The sequence below is a fragment of the Mobula hypostoma genome, chromosome 18 (assembly GCF_963921235.1).
Source record: "Mobula hypostoma chromosome 18, sMobHyp1.1, whole genome shotgun sequence".
NCBI lineage: Eukaryota > Metazoa > Chordata > Chondrichthyes > Myliobatiformes > Myliobatidae > Mobula > Mobula hypostoma.
The window spans coordinates 5,580,832-5,593,355 of record NC_086114.1 but is presented as its reverse complement, the minus strand read 5'-3'; the positions used below and the strand labels follow the sequence as shown (position 1 = coordinate 5,593,355).

Here is a 12,524-nt window from a genome sequence, read left to right as displayed (position 1 = left end):
TATAATACAGCACAGACACAGGCCCTTCTGCCCAGTGAGTCCATGCTGACCCGGGTGCCCACCATTATTCAATTTTGCTGGTAGAAACTGATGTTCAGCCAATTTAAGAGGGACCTGAGGGACACTTTCTTCATTGTGTATGTGGTAGTAGCTGCCAGAGAAAGTCATTCAGGCAGGTACCAAAACCACATTGAATGTCACCTAGACATGTAGGAAATGTTTAGAGGGATAATGTAAGAGGAGGAGGAGGAGAAGATGGTGGCGCGACACAGTGCACGCAACCACTCCGGTGAATGATATCTGTAATCTGTCAAGTAGGGTACCGTGCACAATTCTGATTTGATGGAGACAGACGTGAGAGTACGGAGGAACATCTGGAGAAACTTCTGAAATGCCAGCTTCGCTGCCACTACTATTGTGTGGTAACCGGAATTTCCGGAGCAGAAGGCCCCGAATCCTCGTCTTTGCTTGTTTTGGCGGCCAGGGCGAGGTTGAAGGCGCTCGGCAGAGGATGGCGCTCGGGAGGCTGTATCGGAGAGGCTGGTCGGAGGCTCGCAGTTTTCGGACGGACGGGCTCAGTGTCGGCTGTTGTCGGCTGCTTCCAATGCATCGGCAGTTGTCGGTGCCTGGAGGTTTATGACAGGGAGTTTCTCCCTTTTGCCGCCTGCTATCGGGGACTCGGGAGTCAATGGGGACTTTGAGAATTTTTTTTACCGTGCCCATGGTCTGCTGTTCATCAAATTATGGTATTGCTTTGCACTGCTGTAACTATATGTTATAATTATGTGGTTCTGTCAGTGTTAAAGTCTTTGGTTTGTCCTGTTTTTCTGTGATATCACTCTGGAGGAACATTGTATCATTTCTTAATGCATGCATGCATTTCTAAATGACAATAAACGAGGACTGAGTGTTCTCATAAACTAAAAAAAAATGGACATTTTGGTCAGCATGGACAAGTAGGGCTGAAGTTGTATTAATTAATAATTACATGAAATAGACTTTCATTCTGTGTTCACTGCATTTCAGAAGAATGAGGGTGGATCTCATTGAAACCTATTGAATATTGAAAGGCCTAGATGGAGTGGACGTGAAGAGGATGTTTCCTATAGTGGGAGAGCCTAGGACCAGAGAGTACAGCCTCAGGCTATAGCAATGTCCATTTAGAACAGAGATGAGGAGTAATTTCTTTAGCCAGAGGGTGGTGAATCTGTGGAATTCATTGCCACAAATGGCTGTGGAGCTGAAGTGATTGGGTGCTTGGTGTCAGGTGTGGGAAGTCCTGGAGTTTCCTAGCCTCTCGGACGGCCATATCTGCACCAGATGTGACGAGCTGCAGCTCCTAAGGGACCAAGTTAGGGAACTGGAGATGCAGCTCGATGACCTTCGTCTAGTCAGGGAGAGTGAGGAGGTGATAGAAAGGAGTTATAGGCAGGTGGTCACACCGGGGCCACGGGAGACAGACAAGTGGGTCACAGTCAGGAGGGGGAAGGGGAAGAGTCAGGTACTAGAGAGTACCCCTGTGGCTGTACCCCTTGACAATAAGTACTCCTGTTTGAGTACTGTTGGGGGTGACAGCCTACCTGGGGGAAGCAACAGTGGCTATGCCTCTGGCACAGAGTTTGGCCCTGTGGCTCAGAGGGGTAGGGAAAGGAAGAGGAAGGCAGTAGTGATAGGGGACTCTATAGTTAGGGGGTCAGAGAGGCGACTCTGTGGGCGCAGGAAAGAAACTCAAATGGTAAGTTTGTCTCCCAGGTGCCAGGGTCCGAAATGTTTCAGATCACGTCCAAGATATCCTGCAGTGGGAGGGAGAACAACCAGAAGTCGTGGTACATATTAGTACAAATGACATAGGTAGAAAAAGGGAAGAGGTCCTGAAAACAGACTACAGGGAGTTAGGAAGGAAGTTGAGAAGCAGGACCGCAAAGGTAGTCATCTCGTGCCTGTGCCACGTGACAGTGAGTATCGGAATAGAGTGAGGTGGAGGATAAATGCGTGGCTGAGGGACTGGAGCAGGGGGCAGGGATTCAGATTTCTGGATCATTGGGACCTCTTTTGGGGCAGGTGTGACCTGTACAAAAAGGATGGGTTGTATTTGAATCCTGGGGGACCAATATCCTGGCGGGGAGGTTTGCTTAAGGCCACTGGGGAGAGTTTAAGCTAGAATTGTTGCGGGGTGGGAACCGAACTGAAGAGACTGGGGAAGAGGCGGTTGGCTTACAAATAGAGAAAGCTTGTAGACAGTGCAAGAGGGAGGATAAGCAGGTGATAGAGAAGGGACGTGCTCAGACCGAAGGTCTGAGGTGAGTCTATTTTAACGCAAGCGTTGTTGTGAACAAAACAGATGAGCTTAGAGCGTGGATCAGTACTTGGAGCTATGATGTGGTGGCCGTTACAGAGACTTGGATGGCTTAGGGACAGGAATGGTTACTTCATGTGCCGGGTTTTAGATGTTTCAGAAAGGACAGAGAGCAAGGCAAAAGAGGTGGGGGCGTGGCACTGTTGATCGGAGATAGTGGCACGGCTGCAGAAAAGGTGGACGCCATGGAGGGACTGTCTACGGAGTCTCTGTGGGTGGAGGTTAGGAACAGGAAGGGGTCAGTATCTTTACTGGGTGTTTTTTGTAGGTCACCCAATAGTAACAGGGATATCGAGGAGCAGTCAGGGAAACAGATCCTGGACAGAGTTGTCGTGATGGGAGATTTTAATTTCCCAAATATCGATTGGTATCTCCCTAGAGCGAGGGGTTTAGATGGGGTGGAGTTTGTTAGGTGTGTTCAGGAAGGTTTTTTGACACTATTTGTAGATAAGTCTACAAGAGAAGAGTCTGTACTTGATTTGGTATTGGTAAATGAACCTGGTCAGGTGTCAGATCTCTCAGTGGGAGAGCATTTTGGAGATAGTGATCATAATTCTATCTCTTTTACAATAGCATTGGAGAGAGATAGGAACAGACAAGTTGGAAAAGTGTTTAATTGGAGTAAGGGGAATCATGAGGCTATCAGGCAGGAAATTGGAAGCTTAAATTTGAAACAGATGTTATCAGGGAAAAGTACAGAAGAAATGTGGCAAATGTTCAGGGGATATTTGTGTGGAGTTCTGCATAGGTACGTTCCAATGAGACAGGGAATTTATGGTAGGGTTTCTGGAACCGTGGTGTACAAAGGCTGAAATAAATCTAGTCAAGAAGAAAAGAAAAGCTTACAAAAGGTTCAGAGAGCTAGGTAATGTTAGAGATCTAGGAGATTATAAGGCTAACAGGAAGGAGCTTAAAAAGGAAATTAGGAGAGCCAGAAGGGGCCATGAGAAGGCCTTGGCAGGCAGGATTAAAGAAAACCCCAAGGCATTATAAATTATGTGAAGAGCAAGAGGATAAGACGTGAAAGAATAGGACCTATCAAGTGTGACACCAGTGAGTCTTACCTCAGTGGTTGGTAAGTTGCTGGAGAAGATCCTGAGAGGCATTTATGAACATTTGGAGAGGTATAATATGATTAGGAATAGTCAGCATGGCTTTGTCAAGGGCAGGTCATGCCTTACGAGCCTGATTGAATTTTTTGAGGATGTAACTAAACACTTTGATGAAGGAAAAGCAGTAGATGTAGTGTATATGAATTTCAGCAAGGCATTTGATAAGGTACCCCATGCAAGGCTTATTGATAAAGTAAAGGAGGCATGGGATCCAAGGAGATATTGCTTTGTGGATCCAGAACTGGCTTGCCCACAGAAGGCAAAAAGTGGTTGTAGATGGGTCATATTCTGCATGGAGATCGGTCACCAGTGGTGTGCCTCAGGAATCTGTTCTGGGACCCTTACTCTTCGTGATTTTTATAAATGACCTGGATGAAGAAGTGGAGGGATGGGTTAGTAAGTTTGCTGATGACACAAAAGTTGGAGGTGTTGTGGATAGTGTGGAGGGCTGTCAGAGGTTACAGCGGGACATTGATAGGATACAAAACTGGGCTGAGAAATGGCAGATGGAGTTCAACCCAGATAATTGTGAAGTGGTTCATTTTGGTAGGTCAAATATGATGGCAGAATATAGTATTAATGGTAAGACTCTTGGCAGTGTGGAGGATCAGAGGGATCTTGAGGTCCGAGTCCATAGGACTCTCAAAGCAGCTGCGCAAGTTGACTCTGTGGTTAAGAAGGCGTATGGTGTTTTGGCCTTCATCAATTGTGGAATTGAATTTAGGAGCCGAGAGGTAATGTTGCAGCTATATAGGACGCTGGTCAGACCCCACTTGGAGTACTGTGCTCAGTTCTGGTCACCTCACTACAGGAAGAATGTGGAAGCTATAGAAAGGGTGCAGAGGAGATTTACAAGGATGTTGCCTGGTTTGGGGAGCATGCTTTATGAGAATAGGTTGAGTGAACTTGGCATTTTCTCCTTGGAGCGACAGAGGATGAAAGGTGACCTGATAGAGGTGTACAAGATGCTGAGAGGCATTGATCGTGTGGATAGTCAGAGGCTTTTTCCCAGGGCTGAAATGGTTGCCACAAGAGGACACAGGTTTAAGGTGCTGGGGAGTAGGTACAGAGGAGATGTCAGGGGTAAGTTTTTTACTCAGAGAGTGGTGAGTGCATGGAATGGGCTGCCGGCAAAGGTGGTAGAGGCAGATACGATAGGGTCTTTTAAGAGACTTTTGGATAGGTACATGGAGCTTAGAAAAATAGAGGGCTATAGGTAAGCCTAGTAATTTCTAAGGTAGGGACATGTTCGGCACAACTTTGTGGGCCGAAAGGCCTGTATTGTGCTGTAGGTTTTCTGTGTTTCTATCTTTAAAGGAGAGGATAATAGGCTCTTGATTAGTCAAGGCATCAGAGGTTATGGGGAGAAGGCAGGGAGAATGGGTTTGAAAGCAGTAATAAATCAGCCATGATAGAATGGTGAAGCAGAGTCGATGGGCTGATGGCCTAATTCTCCTCCTGTGTCTTGTGGGGTCTTTCACTTGGCGGAGGATCTACCTGACAACCCAGTAAGGAACTGGCTCCTGTTTGAAGGCAGCTTTCTACTAAATGATTTGTATGTTGCAATCCACTTTTCCGTTGGCGAGATAGTTAACAGAAAGCTATGAAACCTACAAGGAATATACAATTTCATTTCTGCACCGGAGGGTTGGGAAAATTCAATATTCATCAGCTCCTTGATTTATTTGGTTTTGACAATGCCATGCGTAATTATTTTCTTATTGAAACAGTCAGCGTCTCGCTGAGACACAGAGGGCAATGTAACACCCAATCAAAATAGCCTGCCATTCTGCCGAATAAATAGCGTTCTTTAAAATTGATTTAATAAAACATCTATTAGGGTTTCTGTAGTGAACCAGAGGGGAGAAAATAAATGGTTACTGTAGCATTTGCTGTGTAAGGACATTAATTGTCGTATAAATCATTCTAAGTCCCTAATGCTTTGATTGCCTTTCAGTACATTTTAACATGATTTTTTTGAACAAGGCTGAACAAGCTCTTTATGACTATTTCCTTTAAGTTCAAGTTTACATGTATACAACCAAAGGAAACAATGTTTCTCCAGCAAACGGCACACCCGCACACCATATATCACACACAGCACATCAGACAAACTATTACATAGAACATAGAATAGTACAGCACAGTACAGGCCCTTTGGCCCACAATGTTGTGCTGACCCTTAAACCCCGCCTCCCATATAATACCCCACCTTAAATTCCTCCATATACCTGTCTAGTAGTCTCTTAAATTTCACTAGTGTATCTGCCTCCACCAGTGAGTCAGGCAGTGCATTCCACGTACCAACCACTCTCTGAGTAAAAAACCTTCCTCTAATATCCCCCTTGAACTTCCCACTCCTTACCTTAAAGCCATGTCCTCTTGTATTGAGCAGTGGTGCCCTGGGGAAGAGGCGCTGGCTATCCACTCTATCTATTCCTCTTAATATCTGGTATACCTCTATCATGTCTCCTCACCATCCTCCTCCGCCTCTCACCTCCCCCTCTCAGCTCCCCCTCACCTCCCCCTCTCTCACCTCCCCTCTCTCCTCTCCCCCTCGCCATCCTTCTCCCCCTTACTCCCCTCCCCCTCCCCCTCACCATCCTCCCCTCCCCTCTCCCCCCTCCCCTCCCCCTACCCTCTCCCTCACTCCCCTCCCCCCTCCCCTCCCCCTACCCTCCCCCTCACTCCTCTCCCCTCCCCCCTTATTTATTTAGAGATACAGCACGGTAACAGGCCCTTCCACCACAGCGAGCCCCCGCCTCCCAATTACACCCATGTGACCAATTAATCTTTGGACTGTGGGAGGAAACTGGAGCACTCTGAGGAAACTCGTGCGGTTACAGAGAGAATGTACAAACTCCTTACAGACAGCGATGGGAATTGAACCTGGGTCACTAGGGTTGTGATAGTGTTGTGCTAACTACTACACTACCCTGCCATATACAATAGTTCATTTACAACATTTTACATGATCATTGACCTTGACTGGCACCCCTAAGGGGCAGGAGATACTCACTTTTCATTTTCTCTGGCAGTTTCCCTCTCCGGAATGGGATACCGTCACCCCAGAAGCCAAGAACCTCATCAACCAGATGCTAACCATCAATCCGGCCAAGAGGATAACAGCAGCTGAGGCCCTGAAGCATCCATGGGTCTGCGTAAGTGCTAATACCAGCCTGTCAATCGTAATCAATTAGGCTTTCGTTAGGTTTGTCTTGATTTATCTTGGCTCCAGGCACTTTTCTGGGCCATCGAGCCCTGAAAGACAAGGCGAGTTGGATTATCCTTTTGCAGCTAACTCAGGAAGTTGTCCATCTCTTAGTTTTCCATATTCAATGAAAATATTTTTAATACTTACAATAATATTATGGGGGCAAAATAGCTAATTTAAGAGAGCATATAAGGCATGGGTAAGACCACACTTGAAGTACTGTGAGCAGTTTTGGGCCTCTTATCTAAGAAAGGATGTGCTTGCATTGGAGAGGGTCCAGAGCAAGTTCACGGGAACGATTCTGGGAATGAAAGGGTTAAAGTATGCAGATGTTTAGAAGAATGAGGGAGGATTTCATTGAGACATATTGAATATTGAAAGGCCTACATAGAGTGGACGTGGAGAGGATGTTTCCTATAGTGGGAAAGACTATGACCAGAGGGCATAGCCCCAGAATGCAATGCCATCACTTTAGAACAGAGATGAGGAGGAAATTCTATAGCCAAAAGTTGCCACAGACAACTGGCATTTGCAACAATCTTCAGTCAGAAGTGTCGAGTAGATGATCCAGCTCGTCCTCCTCCAGAACTCCCCAGCATCCCAGATGTAAGTATGTAGCCAATCTGATTCACTCCATGTGATAAATGGCTGAAAGCTCTGAATACTGTGAAGGTTATGGGCCCAGACAAAATCCCGGCAATAGTCCTGAAGACTTGTGCTCCAGAACTTGTTGCACCACTAGCTAAACTGTTCCACTACAGCTACAACACCAGCATCTACCTGGCAATGTGAAAAATTGTCCAGTTATGTCCTGTACACAAGAAACAGAACAAGTCCAATCCAGCCAATGACCGCCCTATCAGCCTACTCTCAATCAACAGCAAAGTAATGAAAGGGATCATTAACAGTGCTATCATGCAGCACCTACTCGGCAGTAACCTGCTTACGGATGCCCAGTTTGGGTTCCATCAAGGCCACTCAGCTCCTGACCTCATCACCTCCTTGGTCCAGACATGGATCAAAGAGCTAAATGCCAGAGGTGAGGTGAGAGTGATAGCCCTCGACATCAGGGCATCATTTGACTGAGTATGGCATCAAGGTGCCCTAGCTAAAATGGAGTCACTGGGAATTAGGGGGAAAACCCTCCGCTGGTTGGAATCATACCTGACACAAAGGCAAGATGGTTGTGGTGGTTGGAGGTCAATCATCTCATCCTCAGGACATTACTGCAGGAGTTCCTTAGGGAAGTGTCCGAGGACCAACCATCTTCAGCTGCTTCATCGATGACCTTTCTTCCGTCAGGAGGTCAGAAGTGGGGATGTTTGCAGATGACTGCACAATGTTCTGTACCATTTGTGTCTCTTCAGATAGTGAAGCAGTTTGTACCCAAATGCAGCAGGACCTGGACAATATCCAGGCTTGGGCTGACAAGTGGCAGGTAACATTCAAACCATGCAAGTGCTAGGCAATGACCATCTCCAACAAGAGAGGCTCTAACCATCGTCTCTTGACATTCAGTGGCATCACCATCACTGAATCCCATGCTATCAGCATCCTGGGGGTTATCATTGACAGGAAACTGAAGTGGTCTAGCCTTATAAACACTGTGGCTACCAGAGCAGGTCAAAGGCTGGGAACCCTGCGGCGTGTAACTCACCTCCTGACTCCCCAAAGCCTGTCCACCATCTACGAGACCCAGGTCAGGAGTGTAATGGAATACTCGCCACTCGCCTGGGTGAGTGCAGCTCCATCAACACTCAAGAAACTTGACACCATCCGGTACAAAGCAGCCCACTTGAGTGATACCCCTTCCCAAAGCGTCCAATCGCCCCACCATCAATGAACAGTTGCAGCAGTGTGTACTATCTACAAGATGCACTGCAACAACATACCAAAGTTCCTAAGGCAGCACCTTCCAGACCCACGACCACTACCATCTAGAAGGACGAGAACAGCAGATACCTGGGAACACCACCACTTGGAAATCCCCCTCCAAGGCACTCACCATCCCGACTTGGAAAATATCACCATTCCTTCATTGTCACTGGGTTAAAGTCATGGAATTCCCTCCCTAACAGCACTATGGAGGTACCTTCACCTCAGGGACTGCAGCAGTTCGAGAAGGCAGCTCACCACCACCTTCTGAAGGGCAACTAGGGATGGGCGATAAAGGCTGGCTTAGCTTGTGACAACCACATCCTGTAAAAGAATAAATTTTAGTAAACTGTGGAGGCCAAGTCATTGGGTATATTTAAAGTGGAGGTTGACAGGTTCTGATTATTCAGGGTGTCAAAGTTTGCAGGAAGAAGGCAGGAAAATGGATTTGAGATAGACAATACATTAGTCATGATCGAATGGCAGAGCAGGCTCGATGGACCAAATGCCTTAATTCTGTTCCTATGTCTTATAATTTTAAGGTGATTGGAAGAAAATATAGAGGGGATATCAGGAGTAGGTTTTTGACTCAGGGAGTGTTGGGTGCGTGGAGTGTGTTGCCAGTGATGGTGGTAGAGGCAGATAGTTTTTGGACATTTAAGAGACTCTTAAACGAATGAAAGAAGAATAGTGTGGGAGAGTAGGGTTAGTGCATGTTAAAGCCTGTCAGGGCCGAAGGGCCTGTACTGTGTTGTAATATTCTGTGTTCTAAAGGGTGAGTAAGTGGTGACAAATGGGTGTGAAATTGTTCCATAAATGTCCCACCGAACACTATGTTCTATAAATATCCTTTATATAACATTCTATATATAATTTATATACTTCTTAAGATAATTATAACATTTTTATATAATGAATACTGAGCTGAACAGAAGTATGCCTTTTGATTTCATGTTTTCACTTGTTTTTTCCCTTGCTGTGTTGCGCGATTTGGATTTTGTGCATGGGGAAGGGGAGGGGGCAGTTTGATGTCTTTCTTTAAATGGGTTGCTTCCATGATTCTTTGTTCCATGGCTGACTGTGGGGAAGAGGAGTTGCAGGATTGTATGCTCAATACTTACTTTGATAGTAAATATATTTTGAATGTTAAATTTGAATTTATATGAGTTAATAAATAAAAGTGACTATTTTTCTGATCATATAATGCTGAACTTTTCACCTTCTCTTTCAGCAACGTTCAACCGTAGCATCGATGATGCACCGTCAAGAAACAGTGGAGTGCTTGAGGAAGTTCAATGCCAGGCGAAAGCTGAAGGTAATATTTACTCGTATTGACACTCCACAAATTCCTCTTCCCCAGTAGATCAGGGTTTCTGTGCTGTTCTCGTGTGAGAGCCCACATGTGAGGATGACACTCATAGCCTGACCTAGAGATCAGTGAATTTAATTTATTATCAAAGTACACATATGTCACCATATACTTCCCTGAGATACATTTTCTTGCGGGCATTCATAGTAAATAGACAGAAACACAGTAGAATCAAAGAAAAAACACACACAACAGAGACGGACAAGTAACCAATGTGCAGAAGACAGCAAACTCTGCCAATATGAAAAGAAAAGAGAAAAAAGTAATAAATAAATATCGAGAACACCAGTTATAGAGTCTTTAAAAGTGAGTCCATACGTTCTGGAATCAGTTCAGGGTTGAGGTGAGGGAAGTTATCCTCTCAGGTTCAAGAGCATGATGCTTGATGGGTAATAATTCTTCCTGAACCTGGTGGTGTGGGATGTAAGCCTGCTGTACCTCCTGCTTGATGGAAGCTGGGAGAAGAGAGCATCACACACAAAATTCTGGAGGAACTCGGCAGGTCAGGTGACTTTTGTGGGGAAAAAAGTAAAGAATTGACGTTTGGGCCAAAATTTGGAGTTCTGGCATCTGCAGATTTTCTTGTGTTTGAGAAGAGAGCATGGCCTGGATGGTGAGGGTCCTCGACGATAGACACTGTTTTCCTGTGACAGTGCCTCTTGTAAATGTGCTTAGTGGTGGGGAAGGCTTTGCCTGTGATGGACTGGGCTGTTTTATGGATTGAGCAGCCCAGTCTATCAGTCTGTTAGCTGACAATTAACTTGGTTTGATGTATCTCCTGAGCCTGTGTATTTAGCCCTCTGCATTATACTGTTTCATCAGAGAGCATTAACAGATAGGCTGAAGAAAACACAAGATGCTGGAAATCCAGAGTAACACATACAAAATCCTCGAGGAGCTCTGCGGGTCAGGTAGCATCTTTGGAAAGGAACAAGTAGTTGACATTTTTGGCCAAGGCCCATCATCAGGACTGGAAAGGAAGGGGGAAGAAGTCAGAGTAAGAAGGTGGGGGAGGGGAGGAGCACTATCCTTCCCTCCAGCAGGTGATAGATGAAACCTCCTCCTTCCCTTGCTCCAATGGTCCACTCTCCTCTCCTATCCAATTTGTTCTTTTTCAGCCCTTTACCTTTTCCACCTATCACCTCCCAGCTTCTTACTTCACCCCCGCCTTCCCCATCCACCCACCTTCCCCTCACCTGGTCTCACCTATCACATGCCAGCTTGTACTCCTTCCTCTCCCCTCACCTTTGTCTTTCCTCTTCCTTTCCAGTCCTGACGATAAGGGTTTGAAATTCCATGACCAATGAAGGGTCATCAGTAAGGAAGTGCGAGTTGTCTTATTTTACAAATTCTGTTCAATAATTGTCTTCTTGAACATTTTCAAATCGCTTTTTTACTTCCCTCCTCCCTGATCTTGTATTCTCGTCTTGTCTCGTCCTTACAAATTACCTGCATTCTAGCTTCACATCCCAGATTTTAATTGCAACAGAAGTAAGAGCTTTATGTTCAAAAGCCCTGGTCTCAGGGTCTCTGTATCCCTTCCCTCTCTCTCCTTTTAAAACACTCCTTAGAGCTTCGAACTTCATACATCAAATGAACATCTGCTAATGAAAACTGTTGGGCTTTTTCACTTCTGTTTTGGGAGGTTTTGCGATGTTAAAAGATTTAAATAATTGGAAAGAGGTGTGGTTACATGATCTTGTCCAGCATATGAAGTGTTAATGAAAAATGCTCACGGTGTAATGTGGAAAACTGCTGCACCACATGAAACATTCTCTCAAAAACAACAAGAAGTCAACACTGATTTCTGCCAGTGTGGAATCTTAGTGACAAGGTTGGAAACACGTCTGCGAATCCATGAGTCTGCTGGAGGCCAAAGTTGTCCTGGCCTGGGGTTAGAGCACTATGCATGTGGGTGGGAGGGAGAGAGAGAGGAACGGGGCCTGTTTTGCTGCTGTTGTGTTCTGTGTTGTTCTGCCGAGCACTGTTTGCATTCTGTGTTGGTGCCAGAATATGTGCCGGTAGTTTCGGGCTGCCCCCAGCACATCCTTAATTTGTGTTGGTTGTTAACGCAAATGACACATTAGATTCTGAGAACACTCAGTCCTCTTTTATTGTCATTTAGAAATGCATGCATGCATTAAGAAATGATACAATGTTCCTCCAGAGTGATATCACAGAAAAACAGGACAAACCAAAGACTTTAACACTGACAGAACCACATAATTATAACATATAGTTACAGCAGTGCAAAGCAATACCATAATTTGATGAAGAACAGGCCATGGGCACAGTAAAAAAAAAGTCTCAAAGTCCCCTAGTCGATCGACTTCCGAGTTCCCGATAGCAGCCGGCAAAAGGGAGAAACTTTCCACCATAAACCTCCAGGCACCGTCAACTTGCCGATGCCTTGGAAGCGGCCGACCACAGCTGACACTGAGTCCGTCCGTCCGAAAACTTCGAGCCTCCGACCAGCCCCTCCGATACAGCCTCCCGAGCGCCTTCAACCTAGCCCCGGCCACTGAAACAAGCAAAGCCGAGGATTCGGGACCTTCTGCTCCAGAGATTCCAGTTACCACACAGTAGCAGTGGCAGCGA

The 12,524-nt window shown here is 45.8% G+C and overlaps 1 protein-coding gene across 3 annotated transcripts in view; it reads left to right on the top strand.

The window, feature by feature from the left end:
• camk2g2 (calcium/calmodulin-dependent protein kinase (CaM kinase) II gamma 2) overlaps positions 1 to 12,524 on the top strand; it is a 492,136-nt gene that overhangs the window by 373,195 nt on the left and 106,417 nt on the right. For all 3 annotated transcript variants that reach the window (XM_063070378.1, XM_063070379.1, XM_063070380.1), the window contains exons 10-11: positions 6,507 to 6,629; positions 9,789 to 9,872. In XM_063070378.1, coding sequence (XP_062926448.1) covers positions 6,507 to 6,629; positions 9,789 to 9,872 — 207 coding nt within the window. The remainder of the gene's footprint in view (positions 1 to 6,506; positions 6,630 to 9,788; positions 9,873 to 12,524) is intronic.